Below are 21,998 nucleotides of genomic sequence, written 5' to 3'. Positions count from 1 at the left end.
ATCGTGTATTCTGTACAATACACATATTATGCAATGAAAACTAATAAGATGTGCACCTGAATCTCTTGGTAAGAGGTTAGAATGAGGCCAAAGGTTATGTTTGGTATGTTTGTCTTGGTTTAAATGTGTGACTGTATGGACTTGCTCTCTTGACTCAAATACCCCTTACACTCTGAGATCTTGTGCTGTGGGATATCTGGGTAATAAATACCTGTGGTGGATGGACAGATGGATGAGTGGATGATGAAGCTGCTCCCTCTTGGCCAGTTATTTTATTGAACTGCTGGTAGGATAAATTTAACTTGGGTTCAGGGCCACCTCTAGAAGCCTGGAAGTATTTTCCTAAGCTCAGGAGGATTTCTTGGGCTAGAGTCCAGGGATCTAGAAGTGTTATCTCCTTGGCTTGCCTATGGAATGTGCTAAAACATTTGGCTGGTTGTGCGAAAATGGGGCCACACACTGGGACCCTCTCAATGTGATGGAGCTACTTCTTTCATTTGAAACCCAGATTTCTTTTTCTCTTTACCTACGTGGGGATGCTGTATATTTCTTTGGAAATCTGCTAGGAGACTTGAGTTCCCTTTCCTTCTGAAGACAAATGTCCTTCTTCAAATTCCCTTTTGCATTTCCGGACTAAGTTATCGTATAGTATGAAGAATGCAGCCATTAGTAAACAGTTATCCATATTTTAAAAATCTGCCTTTTGAGGCTTTCCCAGAAATCTTTTTTTATAGAAAAGAATGTTAAAGGCATAGCAGTCCCGGAGATGGTTCTTCACAGATTTGTAGAGTTAATTTCAGTTTACACTTTATAATAAAACTTGCTACAGTGTCCTTGAGCTAAAAAGTTTCATTAATGTAAATCAATGATTGTTTTTAGTCACACTGTTTATAGGTCTAACAACTATATTTTATGGCTTTGTCTAATTGTCTGCTTTATCAAACATTGACCCTGGCACATAGTAGGCACTTGCCAATCCCTTGATTCTAAAGAAAAATTTGGTTATCTTTCTGTGTGGTTGTACCTTGGATTATTTTCTGGCCAAAGCACAGAACAAAGCATTCCAGAGAAATGTTTGTTTTGTTTATCTGCTTGCTCAAATGCTCTGATTTTTCTGCCCAGTGTGGTGTGCCCAAGAAGAGAAAGTGGTTGTAGGATACAGACTATTTTCTCCACCTACTTTCTCTTCACTATGTTTTGTCTTGAACAGGGTTAGTATAGATTCAATTTAGCTGGAAATTTACTTTCCCATTTAAAATACACTTAACTTCCCCTTTTCAGAGAGTGATAGTATTTTAATTATCTAGGTATTTCTATATGACTTGAATTATCAAAGATTTCTTTCTTTAGAGAAAAACCCTATTTAAAAGGGAAATTTCAATTTTATCTTTTTTTGTGTGTGTGAAGATTTTATTTATTTATTTGACAGAGATCACAAGTAGGCAGAGAGGCAGGCAGAGAGAGAGGAGGAAGCAGGCTCCCTTCTGAGCAGAGAGCCCGATGTGGGGCTCAATCTCAGGACCCTAAGATCATGACCTGAGCCGAAGGCAGAGGCTTTAACCCACTGAACCACCCAGGCGCCCCCAATTTTATCTTTTTAAAAGATTTTATTTATTTACTTGAGAGAGAGAGAATGAACTGTGGGGAAGGGCAGAGGGAGGGCGAGAGAAACAGAGAGAGAGAGAGAGAAAGAAAGAGAGAGAGAAGCAGGCCCCTGCAGAGCAGGAAGCGATTCCAGGACCCAGAGATCATGACCCGAACTAAGGGCAAATGCTTAACTGACTGAGCCACCCAGGTGCCCCGGAAATTTCAGTTTTAAAGTATTTCCAGCAATTTGTAAGATTCACTGTCTCAGTAAAGTATTTTATCTAGATTGGAAAAAAATTTTTTTTTGGCTCCAAAATGGCATTTAGATAAGCTGTCCTCTGAAAGCAACCTGAATGTCTGTTAGTAAGGAATGGATAACTTTATGATATATTTGGTGGATAGAATATTCTACAGAACTTGAAAAGAATGAGCCAGACCTTTCTGCACATTGGTATGGATGAAACTCAAAACCTAAAATGTAGAGTGAAAAACACAGATTTCAGAATGTTATATATTTGTTATGTAAATGTTAAACATTACTTAGAACAATATCATATGCCAGATAATGTTTATGAATGTGTGTGTGTACAGTGCATGCATATGTATGCTTATGAATAAAAAGTGGACTGGCTCTCTATCAAATTCATGATAGGTTGTCCCTGGGAGAAGAGGAGCAGAGATAGGGAGGGGCACATAAATGTGCATTTTTAAAAAAGTCCCTGGGTTGGGGGTGCCTGGGTGGCTCAGTGGGTTAAGCCTCTGCCTTCAGCTCAGGTCATGACCTCAGAGTCCTAATTCGAGCCCCACATCGGACTCTCTGCTCGGCAGGGAGCCTGCTTCCCCCCATCTCTCTCTGCCTGCTTCTCTGCCTGCTTGTGGTCTCTGTCTTTCTGTCAAATAAATGAATAAAGTCTTAAAAATAAATAAATAAAAAGTCTGAGAAGATATGGTTATTCAGTTAATGGGCTCAGGGACATTTGTTATATTGACATATGGACTTCTATTAACATTTTTGTAATAAAAAATTCTGTGTAACATTTCCTAACGGAATAGGTTCCTACCAGGAACCATGTATTTATCAAGACTCTGGGAATGAGAGACTAAAGCTATTCTAATACATCTCATTCACGATGCCATTCTGTGAAAAACGAAAAGTTGACAGAATAAATCTTGAATGGGAGGAAAGCTCCAGATTCACCTGCTCCTGGGAAGTTCTCGTGGCTTACGGGTCCAGAATAAGGACTCAGGCAGCAGACCGCCTAGACCAAACCCTGGCTTGCCACCTTCCGGGTTTGAGACCTTGGACAGGTAGACCTTTCTAAGCCCTTCTGTGTCCCTAGCTGTAGAATTTGAGTAACATTGCCCAGGCTAGGGCTGAGGAGGGCCTGTGAGCTCATGCGAGGGGTACACACTCCCCAAGATCAGCTGTTAACTGTTTCCAGCATTGTTCTATCAACAGCCTCAGTTCTTCTGTGTGTAGTTTTCATTCTCACCTCAGAATCTTTGCAAATGCTCTTTCCTCTGCCCAGAATGTTTTTCATTTTCATCTCTCTCTCTCGTTAACTCTTCAGTGGAGTTCTCCGAGAATTTCCCCAATTCTTCAGAGAAGCTTCCCTGTCCTCGACTTGGGTCAGTCGAGGACATACCGCAGCTGTAATTTAAATAATTACTTGTGAACCGCTTATTAATATCTGCCTCTCTCCTGGTTGGTAATCTTTTTTTTTCCTTTTCTACTTTATTTTTAGTGCCTAGAACAATGTCTGATAAAGAATAGGCATTGAGAAACTATTTATTGATTAAATCAACAGTTATTGTAGATGGTGGAAACTTTTGGAGGTAATTTTTTGAGCAAATAAATTTGGCTCACTTTGCCAAAAGGATTAACCTACTAGTATTAGTAAGTGAATCTAGGATTACGTGATTTCATAAAAAAATACATATCACATGTATTGGTTTACTTATAAAAATATTATAAAGTACCCCAAATTAAGATTTGCATCATATTTGTAATTCGGCTTTAGATAATCATCTGATGGATAGTAATATAAGAATCATCACATATTTTCATGTACTGTGGAAAGCAGGAATATTTTCAGTACTTTAATCTTAAGATTTTATGTAGGTTCATCTGATTGCTTGCCCTCATGTTAATTCACTTTTTTTCTTTTAAAAATAGCAAAAGAGGCATTAACAGGTGATACTTCCCAAGGAGCAAAATAAACCAGGTTCATTCAGAATTAACTGACAAGTAAATAAGCAGTTTGAAAAAAATGGCTTTTGTCAATTGGATGGAATGCTACTTGTAACCTTTAAGCAAACTGAAACAGCCAACTCTGACTTTCAGAGTCAGAAGAAGGGCAGGAAACAGATTCCCTCTTACTTAGTTGTTGGTTTATTTACTCGGGGAGAGAAACATAAGAACACTTCCAAATTTAAGGAAGGTCTGTGTTCAGATATTAGTGCATTTCTCCAGGAAAGATACCGCATAGGATTTTTGAAGTGATTGAAGTCCAGATTTATTAGATAGGGGAGCAGAGCCAGAAACAGGGACTTTGAAAACACTGAAGGCATTTTTTATGACTCTGATGGATGGTAGGGAGGTGAAATTTCAGGACTAGGTAAATAATGCAAAGCCCTCCATTGAAAAAGGAGACCACAAATTGTAGCCTTGGGAGAATTACCCCTTCCCCACCTTTGCAGACACATGACTTTATACCACAGATATGGTATATCTATGGTATATAAATTTGGGGAAAAATTTATAGCCATATTTTCTTTCACTCTACTTCTCTGTTAATGTTGTATAGGGAAATCATAAGTAACTGCATTTTTGATTGCTGAATGCATATTTACAATAGAGTTGCTTGGTTTTAAATATTTGCCAAGCTTGGAGTGTGATCACCATTTTTTTTAATGGAAGTAAAACATTTCCTCTTTAGAATTGTGCAAAATTATTGTTCAAAAGCATGACGGGGGCAGGTACTGCAAGATACTAGAATACAGACTTTCTTTGAATTTTGAATGTGTGGACTCACAAAATCCTGCTAATTACCACTTACCCTATTTATTAGTCATCTGCCCCCAGATCAAGGTGGGAGAGTACTTTTGAAGTCATACAATTAGAGGATTCTGTGCACTTTGGGGAACACTAATTTAAATCACATTTTAAGGCTGGTAGTCGAGTTATATCCTGGACACTCTGGACTCACAGCCTTGCATTACTGGGCAGCTTGCTAGAAATGCAGATTCTTAGGCCGCACCCCAGACCTACCTAATCAGAATCTACAGTTTATCAAGATGCTCAGGTGATGCCAATGGACATTTAAGTTTGTTAAGCTCTGCTGTCCAAATGCCCACAAGTGATTTTTAGAACAGAGTGTTTTTAGTAACAAGTGACTCATTATCTAATAATGTAGCCTGTTATCTTTCCTGTATTATCTTTAGGCAACCCAAATTTTAGCAAGTTCTCTTTCTGAGCTGAAACCTAACTCCTTGAATATTGCGTTTACTGGGTTTGGCTTAATAGCCCCCCCACCCCACTCAGCCTTCAGAACCAGGCTAATGCTTCTTCTTCATGATGGTCATTCAAACAGGAACTGGGCGATCCTGTTTCTTGCCTTGATTTAAGTTTCTCCAGGTGTAAGTCAGTCCCTCTCCCCCAAGCTCTTCCTGATATGATACTTTTTGGGGTTTCTTTACCCAATGTTCAGACTAGATAACTTTAAAGGACCCTTTCAACTTCAAAATTGTGATTTCTCCTTTACTTTCAGTACTAGTGGGCAGAAGATGACAGAAACCCAGGAGCTGTACTTTCTTTGCATTTAAGGAGAATGATTCTGAGGCACAAATGTATAATTATCCATAATTTCCTTAGGCTCAAAATTCTGCTTCACAGTAGAGACTTCCATTATAATAATAGCTACTAGAGAGCACCACTTTGCCTTTCTTGTAATATCTAAATGCATCTACTTCTGCATTTCAAAAGTGGAAATAAGCATTTTTTTGTGTCTCTGTGAATTTTCAATTTCAAAGAAAAAAATTCCCTGTAATCCATGACTTAACACATTAGCAGATTTCGTTTTCCTCTAGTGTCTTTCAGTAATGTGTCACATACACATCCATCTTATACATAGAAATAATTTTCGTGTTCTCAGTTTTTAAAATGTTCCCTTCTTTACTTGGTGGATTCTGAATATTTTTTCATGGTATTTAATGATTTTCATAGTAGTTAAGCACAATTATTTCCTTATGGTAGGACATCAGAATTCATGACTGCTTAAGTAAAGTATTTGTCATATTTTTATTGGTTTGGTTCTTTGATATTTGTTTCCTAAGGATTTTTTAAAAAATAACATTTTTTACTACCACATATAAAGAGCGTGCAATTTTTGTTTTGTTTGTTTTTGTATCAGGATTAGTCTTGTGTAAGAAAAGCTGTAGCAAGAGCAGTTTGGGATATTTTTTTCAAAAAAAATTTTTTTTAAAGGAAATAGCCCACAGCACATTTTTAAACAAGTTGTTCTTGTAATTTCTCTATGCTTCCTTTCCCCTCATTTTCTTCTAGATATTTTCATTCTTCTTGACCTCCTCCTCGTTCTCCTGTCTGTTTCCCTTCCCTTCCTCCTTGGAGGGTTTTCAGAGCAACCGTGTCCCCCCTCACCTCTGCATTTAACAATAAAGCTGTGTGTATGTGTGGAGAGAAGCTGAAAAGTAAGACAGATGGTTCTTTCATTACCGGGTTGTTTTGGATTAATTGAACTGGATTTTTTTTTTTTTTTTCAAGAAGCCTGAGCTGGGTCCGGTGGATAGCCAGTCACGAGCTATAGTAATGTAATATATGCTGCCCATTTTGTTCTTGGATTTTTTTGTTTGTTTGTTTGTTTTTGGTAATTTCGTCACCCTGTCAAGCATTTTGGGAGGGGTCAGAAGTGAGTTTACTAAGATGATGTATTCATTGAACATTTTTTAATGGCTTAAAGTTTTTCTTGAGCAGTGAAGCCCATTCGTACTAAGCAATGCTATTTTTGTGTTTTCTTTCAGCACTTGCAAGTGGAGAAGCAGCCCAACTCTTTATCTTGGATGATTGCTAGTGGAGAAGCTCTGACAATTTAGCAGGTGGGCTCCTGGGCCTCTGGGACCCTTACTACATCCTTTGCCTTCAGGAGCAGAGTGACCTTCAGGAGTAAGAGTGACCTTCAGGAGCAGAGCGCCTTTGGGAAACAGATTCCTAAAAGTGCAGGTAAGACACTACCGCTGTCTCAGACTTCTTAGTTTGGAGTTTGAACACTTGGAAGTTTCTTATAAAATGTTGCCACCTCTAGCAGATGACTTTTAGATGCCTATTAATATATCTCTTACTAGTTCAACATATGACCAGAGGGGCCATGAGACTTTGAATATCACCAGTGACTGATCAGCATATCCCAAGTTGAGCTATAGAAGTTGTAAATACTTTGATTATTATTTTAAAATTTATTTATTTAAATAATAGCTATACTCACTGTGTGGCTAGAACTCATGACCTCAAGATCAGAAGTTGCATGCTCTTCTGGTTAAGCTAGCTGCCCCTTAAATTTATTTATTTATTTATTTTCTTAATGTGGATAGATCATCTTTGGGACTATTCTTAGCCAATATGGAAGGGAAAGAGTCAGAAACTGAAATACTGAAGTTAAAAACAGACCATGTGCATCATGGCTATTGTAGAAACTGCTATTAATAAACTGTGTAACCTTAGGCAAGATGCTTGCCCTCTCTGGGCCTTGTTTTCTCAATAGAATGAACTCTAGTTTCCTTTCCATCCTTAAATACTACAAGTAATAATAATTTAAAAAAAATTTTTTTTTTTAAAGATTTTATTTATTTGACAGAGAGAGATCACAAGCAGGCAGAGAGGCAGGCAGAGAGAGAGGAGGAAGCAGGCTCCCTGCTGAGCAGAGAGCCCGATGCGGGACTCGATCCCAGGACCCTGAGATCATGACCTGAGCCGAAGGCAGCAGCTTAACCCACTGAGCCACCCAGGCGCCCAGTAATAATAATTTTATTAAAGTACCTTAATATGATTTATAGGCATATTCTCTTTACTATTCCTGGAACCCATGTACAAATTTAAAATCCCACTTCATATATTTATTCTGGGAAAGCTCTGGAGCTCAAATGTCCATCAGGAATTAGCTCCACGTTTTACCCATTCGTCTAAACCGTCTTCCTGGTTGGTGAAGGCTTATCAGAAAGCCTTCTTTCTGAAGGCTTCTTTGCTAGAAGAAAGTTACTCTTCTAGCAAATTTGTTACATTACTCTTTTGTTTGAAAATTGTTTTTGTGAAGGACACCCATTGACTGAGAACATAATGCTTTCTTTTTTTTTTTTTTCAAAGATTTTATTTATTTATTTGACAGAGATCACAAGTAGGCAGAGAGGGAGGCAGAGAGAGAGGAAGAACTTCGCAGGCTCCCCGCTGAGCAGAGACCCCCCCCCCCCCCCAATTTGGGGCTCGATCCCAGGATCCCGAGATCATGACGTGAGCCGAAGGCAGAGGCTTTAACCCACTGAGCCACCCAGGTGCCCCAACATAGTGCTTTCTTTAGTGGTACTGGCAAATTCGGACATATACAATGGCTTTGGGCTTTGGTCCTTGGGAATCTTTTGAGCTCTTCACTGTCACACCGAGATTACTCATGAGTGGTTTCAGGGTCCTGAGCCCCTGGGCTGGCAGAACTCTTGACCACCGCAGGACTCAGGCTGGACATGGATCTGCAGGTTTCTTATTGCCAGACATACCTTCATATATTGGAATCTGAGCCATCATCATCTTGGTGATTTATGGAACTGTCTTTCCTGCCAGTCTACACATCTCCTGGCATCAGATGGAAGTGCGGATTCTGGTGTGTCCTGTGCTCTAATTCCAGCCCTGCCACTTACTACCCTGGGGAAGGGATTCTTTTTTTTTTTTTTTTTTTTTTTTTAAGATTTTATTTATTTGTCAGAGAGAGAGAGAGAAAGAGCACAGGCCGACAGAATGACAGGCAGAGGCAGAGGGAGAAGCAGGCTCCCTGCTGAGCAAGGAGCCCGACGTGGGACTCGATCCCAGGACGCTGGGATCATGACCTGAGCCGAAGGCAGCTGCTTAACCAACTGAGCCACCCAGGCGTCCCTGGGGAAGGGATTCTTGAGGACGTTAAAATTTCTCTCTGCTTTAGTGTCATCACCCGTGTGGTAGGGATGACAGTAGTACCTTTCTTCAAGGGTGGTTTTGAGGAGTAAAGGAATTAAACATGTAGAATATTTAGAACAGGTCTATTATGTAAGTGTTCAGAATGCTGAAACTATTTTTATTGCCATCTGTTGCAGTTCCATTTTCTGTTCCCATTCTCTAGGGCTGAGACACTCAGCTCCTCACCCCTACCTTGTTAGACATTGCTGATTGTCTCTTTCTTTCCGAATCTAGAATGCAATATTTGAATACTTCTCAGTGGCATAACAACGTAAGATGAAACTGTTTGTCCACTCAAATTATTTCCAGAGTTCTTGATTTTATTTCTTGTTTCAAGACATGAATTTGATACGCTGATTCCAAGTCTGGGTTGTTTGTTTTTTTTACTAAAACTCCAGAGCAGTTGTATTATGAAAAGAATAAAAAGATGTTGCTTCTATAGCCAGAAATTGGGTCTAATTCTGACGTGAGTTTTGCTGGTGGATTACTTCTACCTTGAACCCCTTTCATTTTTTATTCAGAAGCAGATGAATAAGTCTTCCTATCAGGGATGCTTTGAAATGTTGAAATGAATGTGCAGAAATAGCTAGCTTAGTAATGGAAGCTTAATTTTCTGAAGCTATTATTAGTGCAGTGGCATTAGTTCTTCAGGGTCTTTGCCAAGATGTTACAAAGTTCATGTTTTAGTAAGACCTTGGTCTGTGGGCAGTTAATATTTCATGAGTTTTAAAAGAAGAATGAGAACAAGTTTAGGAGAGTCCTTACTGCATGCCCGACTTTTACCTGAGGGCTTTATATTTACGACGTACAGTAGCTCTCTTGGGTGGTATTATTGCCATCTTATAGCGGAGGACACTAAGTTATAAAGAGATTAAGCAACCTCCCAGGGTCCTGTAACTGGTCAGATATGTAGAGCTGATACTCAAACCCCCAGGGTCTGATCACTGTGCAGGCTGCCTTAACACCTAATTATGCTGCTACCTGCAAAGAATTAATTGTATGGAGTGAAGAGAAGATGGAGCCCGACATGCCAGGCTAACCAATTTTACATTTATTTGGCAGATTGTGGAAAGCCACTGATGGTTTCCCTGCAGAGTGGGTGACAGAACGAGAGCTGGGCTTTGAGGATTTGGTGCCAGGTGCAGCACGTGGGCTGGTTTCAAGATAGATTAGAGATCATTGCTAGGAGCTGAGAAGAAACGTTCACATGGCTTTAGGGACCAGCATTAATTAAGACAAGACCTTGAGAACGCCCACATTTATGTGTGCCCGGGAGGAGGAGACCTGGAAATTGTAGGCAGAGAAGTTAGAGGAGAGAGACCCAGGGCGGTGAAGTGCCCCCCGAAGGAGGTGGCTTGGGAATTGAAAACCGTGAAGGTTGGAGAGGACTGAACAAAACCAAGACTAGTGGGTTATTACCGTGTCCCTACCATGAGACTGGAATCGAGCTAGAGGAAAGTCCACATAAAAATGTCTTGTTGTGCCACGGACTCTACTACTTGTGAGTGAGATCCCCTTTGGCAAGTTTTTAAATTTTTCTAAATCCTGACTGTCTCTTCTAGAATATGGTGACCTAAGACCTTTCTCTGTCAACATGCCGTGAACTCTTTCTAGCTCTGAGGTCTGTAAATCCGGGGTTCAAGCTGTGAACAACAGTAATGGGGCCCGAGGTTGTAAAGGTTTGGCTGGTGATGCAGTTGACCATTTTAGGCAATGCAGAATGAAATATGTGCCCTGTAGATATGAGAGGAGTATTTCCTCTCAAAATACCAGGAGTATTTTGGTGATGGTGGTAGCAAGTGGAAGAAGACCGAAAACGATATAGGAATGAAAATGTTGAGGGAATTTACAAGGCAACCACAAATATTCCCTAGAATGTGAGGGAAATTCTTCTCAAGCCACTTATTTCAGACAGAATCTGACTGGTTTCTTCTGGAAAATTGAAAAGGCCAAGTCCAAAAGACTTAGCAAAGATAGCAGGTAATGTAGAGTGAGCTTCTGGTTCCTCTAAAAACCCTTTGGGATATCTCCCAGAGCCCTGACCCTCTGGGGGTGGTTCACTAAATTCACTAAAGTGAATTTAAAAAATTTAGCCACAGTTATTAACCTGTTAACATATAATATTCCTTGGAGGTTCTCTTTACCAGACTGTCTCCATCAGTACTTCTCAAACACACAGATCACCTGGGGGTCTTGTTAAAGCATCAGTTTGATGCAGTGGGTCAAGAGTGTGGAGCTGCAGTTCTGCATTTCTACCAGGTTCCCAGGTGTTGGCAATACTGCTGGTCCATGGACCTCACTTTGAACAGCAGGAGTCTATAATAATTTACTCTAGGGGCACCTGGGTGGCTCAGTGGGTTAAGTTGCTGCCTTCGGCTCGGGTCATGATCTCAGGGTCCTGGGATCAAGTCCCACATCGCTTCCCTTCGCTGCCTTCGGCTCGGGTCATGATCTCAGGGTCCTGGGATCAAGTCCCACATCGCTTCCCTCTCTCTCTCTCTGCCTGTCTCTCTGTCTACTGTGATCTCTCTGTCAAATAAAAAAATCTTAAAAAAAAAAATTTAAAATATTTTACTCTAGGTCTCTCAACAGATAGTCATATTTAGAAACAGTGTAATGGTTCCCTTCTCAGACTCATCTCGGGGAGTACACACCCATGATGAGCTCTTGATACTAACAGATGTATCAGTTCTTACTTCTGCCAATGATTTGTATTATTCAGTGGCATCAATAACTTGGATTGTTATAGGAGCAGTTTTTTGTGTTTTTTCCCCCCTCTTTTAACTGAGGAATTCAAGCAAATCTGTTCAGGAATAGGCACGAGACTACAATATAAAGTTTTTATATAAAATTAAACATACATTTACTGTATGACCCATGAGAGCATATGCTTATTCAAAGACTTGTACTTGAATGTTAAATGTTGTTGCTAAAAGTAGCAACAACAAAAAATGTGAAAAGAGGGACGCCTGGGTGGCTCAGTTGGTTAAGCCACTGCCTTCGGCTCAGGTCATGATTCCAGGGTCCTGGGATCGAGTCCCACGTTGGGCTCCTTGCTCGGCGGGGAGCCTGCTTCTCTCGCTGCCTCTGCCTGCCTCTCTGCCTGCTTGTGTGTACTCTCTCTCTGTATCTCTGGCAAATAAATAAAATCTTTTAAAAAAAAATGTGAAAAGAACTAAATGTCTATTAGGTGGTGACTTGATAAATAGTTGTGGTAGAGTCATAAAATGGAATACTACGTGACTGTAAAAAAGGAGTGGATTTCTGATATAAGCAACATGGACAATTTTTTCAAAAGCATTTATACTAACTAAAATAAGCCAGATATAAGGTTCTTATCATATGCTTCTATTTAAATGAACTTCTAGAAAAAGCAAAAGTATTTCAATAAACAGATCAAGGCCCAGGGAGTTGGCCTTAAAGAGGAAATAGGAACGTGGGGGTGGAGGTTGATGGAAATATTTAGTATGATTTTAGTAGTTGTTACATGACTGTATACATTTGTGAAAACTCATCAAATTCTATACCTGAAAGTGAATTTTATTATATAAAAATTTTATCTCAATAAAGTGAATTTAAAAAATTTAGCCACAGTTATTAACCTGTTAACATATAATATTCCTTGTAGGTTATCTTATGAGTTGGGTCTTAATATAAGGAAATAGAGAAAATTTCCACTCTGGGAGAAGAAATGGGTCTCTGGGAGAAAATATGAATAAACAGTAGGAATGTAAGAAGTTCCTTTAAAAGCTTCTTTGTGTATTTTCAATGTAGCTGAGTCTGAAGAGAGAGATCTTGGAAAACAGGAACTTCAGTTCATTTATTTTTAGCATCCAGTATAGTATGCTATTAGCTGAATGATTTTAGTGTGTCCCACTGTGCTATTAAAAAACAAAATTCTGCTGAAAAGTCATTTCTGTCCTTTTTATATTCTTTGCAGTAAGCACAACCAATTTTCAGGAGAGGATTTGGTCATCTGCTTTGGCAGGGAAAGCTTAGCTTTAATTAGGTAAAAAGATCTGTTTACATCTGCTAAGGATGAAATCTGGCAAAAGCACTGGGTTTCTGGACAGACTGAAAGAAGAGTGTGTATATGTGTGGAGAACTAGCTGCCTATCATTGTATTCGCTGAAGAATTGGGGGAGGGGGAGAGAAAGTTAATTGTACATGTTTTCCCTTTGCCATGCAGAAAGAAAAAACTATGTATTTAGAAATCAGCCAGAATGTATACAGTTGGTCCAATTTGTTGAAACTAGACAGTTATTTTGTGGGTAGTGGTGCATATATCAAACTTTCTATTTACTCAGTAATGTCAGATTTTTTCCCCCTTAATTTGTATCAGACAGTAATAACTCAACATCTCAGATTTAAACTTTACTTTTTCAGGTATAAGATGGCATAGTAATTTTGTATGTGCTACTCTTTATTCTTTAATTATGGCCTATTGAGAATTATCAGGTCCTTCCAGCAGAAATCTCATCAATCAGAGTACTGAGTCTTTAAGATTTATTTTTTAATTATAAAGTAAACATTTTTCATACTATGTTTCTAGGTGTATTTTAATAAATGCCTATATTTAATGTGTATCATTCCCTTTTTTACTTTAAAAAGGGTGTTATGTGAATATAAAGTTGATGATGTAATAGTTAAAACAAAACGGTGATTATAGTTTCCCATATATACAATTTAAAAGTTTTCCATAATGTACAGTTAAACTCAGATCCGAGTTTGAATTCTAGCCACTGTTGTGGTAATTAAGCATCTCTAGCATGGAGATGATGATATACTTGCTTTCATCATCATGTGTGAAAAGGGCTTAGTGTACTGTTGGGCATTTGGTGAGTAACTTAATCAACTGTGCTGTTATTTACACATGATCATCAGCACCAAAGGGTAACGGTCCTTTGTATGATAAGAGGCTACCAGGTACATTTGGGTCTTCCAGTTAGTAATAAGGACCATCCTTTAAAAAAGAGGTGGCAAATGATTTAAAGAGGACTGAGCCCTTTCTATGGGTCACTGTGGGGTCCTGTGTGTCTGTGTTGAGGCTCGGGCTATATGGAGATGGCCAGGTCTAGGAGGCTTAGGGGACCTTTGGGGCTGAACCAAAAAATCGAGACATTACTACGTGGCTAGAGCTGGAGCTACTCCTCACAGGGACATGTGATGACAGCATAGTCAGAACGGAGCAATCAATACAAAGAGGAAGCCGGGCAGCGTGTATGATCTGCTGGCCAAGTTCACACAGTCTCACGTGTGTCAGTGTGAGCTGAGGACTGGTGGAGAGCTGTGTGGAGAAGGAACTCCCGGACGGCTGAATGGGTGCTGGCTGCCAGCCGGGCCACCTGGAAAGGCTGTGGAGGTGAGCCAGGAACAGAGGCCCCTGCCTGAGGGGAGAGTTGTGGCTGAAATCCTGCCCATGCCAAGGTATTGTGCCCACATGGCAGGGGTGATGAAGGGCCCTTCTTGGCAGGAGGGCCGTTCTTGTCCAATACGCACAAAGGTGCAGGTTGTTTGCTAAGACCGTTGAGCAGCAGTGCGTGGTGTGCAAAGCCAGACCGAGGAGTGGAAGAGCGGTCACTGTCCTCACGGAGGCAGCAGGGGCCCTGGGGAACAGAGTGGATGGGGACATGGTTCAGATACAAGTGACTAAAAAATTGGAAGTTTCGCTGCAGAGCCGCTGGGGTGAGAAGAGAAGAAGGTCTGCAGAGTTCGCCAAACAAGGATGTCCTCCAGCGAGCTGCCGGCATTTCAGGCCTGGTGAAGGAGACGGCGAAGGTCCGTGGGGAATCTGCTAGAACCTGACCAAACTGTGGAGGTGTCACTCCAGGGCTCCTCAGGCTCTCTTTCCTTGGGGCTGGTGGGATCAGTCTCAGAGCCTGGGTGGACCTGAGCCCACGGACAGGAGGGGCGTTAGGAAGCATCTCCCCCCCAGTGTGGTGGAAGTGTCCCAGAGAGGCCAGGCAGGCTGGGTCTGTGTGCTCAGTGTCTGGAAGAGCGAACATGAAGAGTGTTTCTTCCTTCATGTTGTAGGATGCTGAGATACCCATAGGGCTTTTGTGCTTGGTGAATAGAACAGTTATTCCAGAGCTGTTGTTGAACATGTTTTGTTCTCGCTGGATGTCGGTAAAACAAACTCCTTTTGATTTGAGAAGGCATGAGGAGAGTCCAGAAATAAAAATCTGACCACTTTCAAGTGTCATTCCATAGGATCCGTTGGTTTGTTTGCCCTTTTAAGTAATGCCATCAAGCTTGCCCGGAGGCTCAGGAATGTGCATTGAACCAAAGGCTCTCCTGTTTGCTTCTCCTATTTGCTTCTCTCGGTAGTCGAGTTTGAGAATCGCTGCCATAGGGCACTCAACAGAACCATGGAAGACAATAATGGGTTTCCTGAAATCCAGCAGAATGAGTTGGGAAGGGCAAGGGGTGGGAGTCATAGGGTTTTGCTTCTGCCCACTTTGTGATTGTAACCTTCCTCTTGGTTTCCTCAATCCCTGGGATTTATACTGCATAAGGAGCTGGTAGGATAGACAAATGAGACAAGTGTTATGTAGTGCTTTGTCTGGTGTCAGAAAGATGCACGCATTTATGAAAGCTCACATCAGGAGAGCGGCGTACAATGCATGGGCTCCTGTCAGATAGAAAAGGGTTGGAGTTCTGGGTCTATTATTTGTCAGCTCAGGGAAGTTACTGTTCCTGTCAGGACTTCAGTTTCCTTATCCATAAAATGGGAGCTGTAAGTTTACTATTCCCTTCATGGGGTGGCTGTGAGATTACAGGAGATAAATCACCAAAAGCATTTGTCACTTGCCTTGGCGCGTGATGCTGAACGCTCCTGTCTTAATGATTCTGATCAGTCATTATCCATGGCGCTTTTGCCACATGCTAGGCATTTCTGGTAAAAAGAAAAAATGCAAAGCATCTAATTACGGAATGTGTAACTACATTCAACAGCTATCTACTTATCGTCTGTGTGACAAGTATTAGAAATGCTGAAAATGCAGTGATAGATGTACTGTCTTGCCCTTAGGGAGCTCAGAGTCTCATCCGGATGACTACCATAAAATCTGTCATGGTCTCTGGATTTCAGTAAACTCATATTTTTTTCCCTCTGTTGTTCTCTTGCATTTACAATGGCAATGATTCTCAAACTTTGGTATGCGTAAGAATGGTTTTGGAGGGTGCTTGTTTCAGTGCACGTGTCTGAGCTCCAGAGATTCCAGTCCCATAGGAACTCAGGAATGTGATTGTTACCTGTTGGGTCCCCCCAAAATGGGTACCCCAATAATGGGTCCATGATTAAAGGAGCGAGACTGATACAAAGCTAAAGTCAAGCAAAGCTTTATTTTGTGCCAAGCATCAAGAATCAAACCGACCGTCAAACAGACGGGTCCAGGCCGCCCCTCCCTGCTTTCCAGACTGACTTTTATAGAGCAAAGGCCATGTGGTTGGGCCTGGCCACACACAGGTGGCCAAAGAAATTGTAACACACACAGAAAGCCGCGCAGTCATGCTCGGTGACCAACTGAGTTACAATTTACCCTAGTAGAGATTTGAACCAGCCTATCACCTAGTTCAGAATTGGTGCCCAAAAGGTGCCCAAAGGGTGGGGCCCATACTCCTGGGTAGCTAGGAGACAGTATGCACCCCCACTGATTGGATACCTCCATCTGGTCTGACCCACCCTTGTATTTGGACTTTGTTACCTGGGACTGGTTTCCCCAGACTTGTTTTTAAGTAAATTCCCCTGGGCGGGGGTGGGGGATGGTGGTGGTGCAGACTAAATTTAAGTTTTATAACAAAATGGCAGTTCAACCGGGGTGGGGCTGCTCTGGCTGAATAGGCCCTTACTTTACCAAGCCCCCATCGGGTGCTGACCCTTGGCCCTGCCACATCACTTGGGAGCACACTGCCCTGGAGCCCTTTCCCTTTCACAGAGATCTGAATTTACTCTTTAGGAACTCTAGCTGCCAAACGAATATTGTCAGGAAGTTATAGATTAGAACTATCTTTTGGGCTCCCCTCACTCACGCCTTTTGTCTTGAGAGACAGGATGACACCAGGAATAGAACTACGAGGAAGAAATGGTTAGACCTTCAGTCTATTTCTGTCTTTCAAGCTGTGTGACCTAGGGCAACTCAGTCTCAGAGACTTCCAGTTTCCTCATTCACCAGGAAGATCATATGTCCGTGCCATTTATCAAGCTTGTCTTGAGCCTTAAGTGAAGTGAGGGACATAAGAGCATTTTATGAACTTTAAAGCTCCATATAAGACACACTTTTATTATTAAAGAGAAGGGAAAACCGTTGCTCAAGATGGAGCTCACTTTGACATATGGAGAGTATTCATAGATCGATATATTATAATTTGAGAAGAAATAGTTGATCTCTGCCAATGATTCCTGTTCTCCCCGTGATGACTTGTACCCACACCTGAGATAAATAATTGCTTTATAACTTAAATTTTGTAAAGAATGTTATCGGCACCCTGGTTTTTGGAACAGCTGCAGCCAAGAAGCTGGGTCTGTCATGTTTTATGTCAAGATCTTGAAACTAGTTTGTAATGGAAGCTCCACCGGGCTTTCCCCCACCCCCACTTCCCCTTAAAGCAGGCACTCTATGTTAAATTCTGGTTTTCTTTTGAAATATTAGTTCAAAGCAAAATGGTCATTCCATTTATAGAATTATAATTAGAGAATCTGTTTGTTACTGAAGGTTTTTTCCCTACGAGCCGGCAGAGGAACTATACATGTGTATCACAAGGTTATCTGGGCTGGCCCAGTCTGCTTTGCAACTTGAATATGCTTTGAATTGCCCCTGAAATACAAGAGAGAGGCTAAGCTTTCTAAATTTTTCTCAGCTGGTGTATACAATGGCTCTTCAAGAGTAGGTTCATTTTAATCTTTAAAAGGAAAAAGGAATGAAAAAAAAGAACGTTATTAGTGAATGAAAAAGAAAATCTCACTCTCATACTTCTGTGCTTTGTAAAATAATATATGAATTTCCTGAAGAATGCATTTTTGGGGAAGAGATGAGCAAGTCGAATTGTAAATACTGAGTTCTTTCTCACAGTCTTCATCTGCGGTTTTATCTTACGTGTAAATAGGTTTTTAGAAGTTTGCTGATACTGGTAAGTGGCATCCACATTGGGTGTTTGCATAAATGATGTTATTGTTGGTGGAGCCTTAAATATCTGAGCATTTAGACAGATTGTTTTGTGACTGTATTGCCCCGTGGTAAAATACCTTCCAGGACAGTCTTGAGTAATTTAAAACTGTTCCCGTTCAAGTGTATCTGGTGGATTCTAAAACTCCCAGAGTTGCCAAACACCCCAGATGTCCGCCACCATCAGCTTGTACAACAAAAGGGGGTTAATTACAGTGTATTTTCAAGGGAGTTACAGGATATATAAATAATCCCATTGTGTTCTTTGGAGTCTTTTATATTTATCCTCTATCCATGTTTGGGTAATACCTACATGGTGGAGGGGAGCATTCTGCTGAGGTCACATCATTCAAAGGGATGAGACAAGCCAAATCCACATCAGTCCCCTGTGAGCACTGATAGGCCTGTATCTTGTCACCATGAAGCGTTGCTCATGGCCTTTGGTCAGGACTTAATATGATCAGGTCTCCCCTGTATGGACCCCAGTTCCCTGACCTTCCTCAGGGCACCTAGTACGAGGGGAGGAAGGAAAGCTAACATTTGCTGAACAGGTATAAGGGCCAGGCTCTGGGCTAGCTAACTTCTCTTCCATTCTTCAGTTAGCCATTTCAGTGATGCAGCTGACATCCAAAGGCCTCACTGTCTTAGATTTTTACCGATAATCCCAAACCTTAATTCTCTCCATCATTTGGATTTTACCAAGTATTTCTTAAGAAACATAGAACCATACCTTTTTTTTTTTTAAACCTACGAATAATAATCCTGCAATTTATTTCTTGCTTTTTACCATGAAGAATTTAAGGCAATTTAAAAAAGAAAACCAACCCATAGTACATCAAGATAGCATATATTACAAATGGCTGAGGAAGACAACACAAAGTGGAAAGAGATGTGCAGGACTGAGGGGATGGGAGAGCAGATCTAGATGTTCCTTACATGCTTTACTCCCTTTGCCATCAGAGGAAGTGGGTTTTCTGCCAAAACCACACGCAACTACCTTTTCCTGGTAAGCCAGTGAGAATGCTGAGTAGGCTGCATCAGGAGAGACCAAGGCTAACTTTGGCTTTCTCAAAACCCGTGCATATTACAACTTAGAAAAAGAGCACGGCAAACTTTAGTTTAGGAAACCAATAGCAGTGAAATACACAAACTTACTCAGCATGTATTTTGTGCCCTAGGTTGTGTGAGACAGCCATCATTTGGGGTCATCTACCTAATAGGTCCAAGAGGTAGGTTGTGTGCTCTCCCTTGTAAACAGGTGAGGATACTCGGGTTGGAAGAGGTCAGCTGATTTAACTAGGCACCCCCCAGAGTTAAGTGGAGCGGGGCCATGAGTCATGTCTTCTGATTGCTAAGCAGTGTTGACTTTTCAAGGGGAATTATGTATACTAAGGGAGATGTGTCAAGTTAGCTCATTTACCTCCTCTATTTGCTTTCTCCTTACATAGGCATTTCTAACTAACTTATAATAATGGCACGTGGGTGTGATGGAAGTAAGAAGCCGCAGCTGACAGACAGCAAGGGAGGGGAAGCCAGCCATCTCCATTGCATGAAGACTGCTTAGCGACAGTCCCACACCCTTCCTGGTTCCAGAGAAGCCTGGCACAATTATGACATTTGTTAAGATGACCCACCTTATCAAGGAAAGCTCAGATCCTGTTTATTATAGTCTCGTATGAAGACAAAGGAGTGCTTTATTTTAAGGTTTTCATTTGGTCTTATTTTACTGTTAAAAGGGAGACAGCATGATATTATTTAGAAATGTATCTCCTCAGACTCATGATGTCTACCCTGCCTTGGCATGATTGAGGTTAACAGATAAGAACAGGAATGGGAGGAGTGGCATGTGTAATTGCCCAGATGAACCAGAAACTTGATAAGAGAGGCAAAGAGATGGCCTACTTATTTCAAATCACAAGCATTGGGAAATCTATTATAAGAACCATATGATGTATTGTCTTTTGCATTGAATTGCATGTGGAAGTGAGAACTTACTCATTTCTAGGAAGCAAAAGTGAGAACTAAATATGGTTAGGTTTTTAAAAATGTATATGTCTTATAAAGGGTCTTTAAAATGATACTGTAGAGAGGATAGTGTCCAGATGGATATGGTCCAGATGGATATTTATCCATCTATAAATGTATAATGGACCAAATTGTCTATGTAGTGCAAAAACAAGTAAGAAATTAGCTAAATTTACCTGTGCTATGATATTGAAAAATCAAATGGGTATACTTAAAAGTCTATAGAAATTGGAGATGTGGGAAATCCTTTTTAGTAGATTTTTTTTCTTAGTTTTTATAAAATGACTTTTTTGGTTTTTGTTTGTTTGTTTGTTTGTTTTTTAAGAGAGAGGGAAGAAGGTGGCTGTGGGAGAGAGAGAGAATCCTAAGCAGGCTCCATACCCAGAGCCCAACTCCAGCTCACGACCCTGAGATCACGACCTCAGTCAAAATCGAGAGTCGGACACTTAACCTACTGAGCCACCCAGGCCCCCTTCCCAGTATTTAAAAGTTACACAAAGGACCTGTAAAAATTACAATGTAGAGGGGGTGCCTGAGTGGCTCAGTGGGTTAAAGCCTCTGCCTTTGGTTCAGGTCATGATCCCAGGGTTCTGGGATCGAGCCCCACATTGGGCTTTCTGCTCAGCAGGGAGCTTGCTTCCCTCTCTCTCTGCCTGCCTTTCCGCCTACTTGTGATCTCTGTCTGTCAAATAAATAAATAAAATCTTTTTAAAAAATTACAATGTATAGCTTTGAAAATCATTTTGAGCAGTGAAGAAATGCAGTGTTTGTTTACATCTTAAGGCATACATTCACTTTCTATGGAGAGAATGAAAGATTTTTTTTTTAACGTTTCTCAAAACAAGTTTTGGATATGGAATATATGTGTAAAATTCTGTTCTGAATGAGTTTTTTTCTTCTCTGACATGAGAAAGTAGTATGGAAGCCACCAGCTTTGAGACAGTGGTGCTGTTTGTTGTACCTGCTATGTTGTATTGTCTAAAGAGGCTGAGGAGAGAGAGAGAAAAAATGTTCCCTTTCTGCAAATTTAGTGGATATTTCAAAAAATAAGAGCCCTACATCATTTACTTCTCCTTTTCCTCTGTGTTTGTTCACTGATCTTGTATTTGAGCCTTTGCGTGAACCCATCTATGGAACAAATAATACTGCCTTTTCTTTGGACTTCATTCCTGTGTTTCAGGTGGGCCAGCCATGAGAGGGTACCTTGTGGCCATATTCCTGAGTGCTGTCTTTCTCTATTATGTGCTGCATTGTATATTATGGGGAACAAACGTCTATTGGTAAGTTTGCTCTTTATTATTTTTTTTTTAAGGAATTTATTTATTTGAGAGAGAGAGAGAGCAGAGTCGGAGGACGGTCAGAGAGAGAGAGAATCTGAAGCAGACTCTGCGCTTAACAAGAGCGTGATGCGGGGCTTGATCTCACGACCCTGAGATCATGACCTGAGTTGAAACCAGAAGTCAGTTGCTTAACTGACTGAGTGAGCCACCCAGGGTATCCCATTATTTTTGCTCTTTAAAAATAATTCCCAAACTAGGCTTTCACAGAGACACACAAATGATACTAGAGGGACCTGTAAAACAAAAAACAAAAAACAACCTCTTTAACATTTTGAACCTTTTCTAATAGCTTCCCATTATAAGTTGGAGTTTTACCATTCCAGTGTCTCCCATGTTGTACTCTAACAGTTTAAAAACTGATAAAATAGCATTTCTTTTTATTGACTTTTCAGTGAAGCAGTGATGTTGATTCCGTATATATTTCATCTTGAATTGATGGAATAATTTTTGGACTCAGTGGTACTTGACTGTTGAGCCTAAAATAAGAAATTACTGATTAAAATATAGACACTACCTGTGGTTCTCTTTGTTTAAAAATATTTGGTGAATATAGGTGTACATTATGAAACCGTGTTGACTTTAAATGTTACATATAAAACTTGGAAGAGGCATAGGTAATTTTATTGCAAAGAAAAACGTATTAAATAAGCTTTTAATCATTTTCCCTAT

General features: G+C 40.6%; 1 protein-coding gene across 8 annotated transcripts in view; it reads left to right on the top strand.

Moving 5' to 3' along the window:
- Positions 1-21,998, top strand: part of ST3GAL6 (ST3 beta-galactoside alpha-2,3-sialyltransferase 6) — a 79,280-nt gene that overhangs the window by 31,669 nt on the left and 25,613 nt on the right. For 4 of the 8 annotated variants that reach the window (XM_059164377.1, XM_059164375.1, XM_059164376.1 and 1 more), the window contains exons 2-3: positions 6,628-6,826; positions 21,170-21,269. In XM_059164377.1, coding sequence (XP_059020360.1) covers positions 21,181-21,269 — 89 coding nt within the window. In that variant the 5' untranslated portion in view covers positions 6,628-6,826; positions 21,170-21,180. Of the gene's footprint in view, positions 1-6,627; positions 6,827-14,475; positions 14,579-19,142; positions 19,194-21,169; positions 21,270-21,998 lie in introns of those variants that run through there. The other 4 variants (XM_059164380.1, XM_059164381.1, XM_059164383.1 and 1 more) reach the window with 4 other exon arrangements.

Source organism: Mustela lutreola, chromosome 2, assembly GCF_030435805.1.
Source record: "Mustela lutreola isolate mMusLut2 chromosome 2, mMusLut2.pri, whole genome shotgun sequence".
In the NCBI taxonomy this organism is placed as follows: Eukaryota; Metazoa; Chordata; class Mammalia; order Carnivora; family Mustelidae; genus Mustela; species Mustela lutreola.
This window is presented reverse-complemented; position numbering and strand designations above follow the sequence as displayed.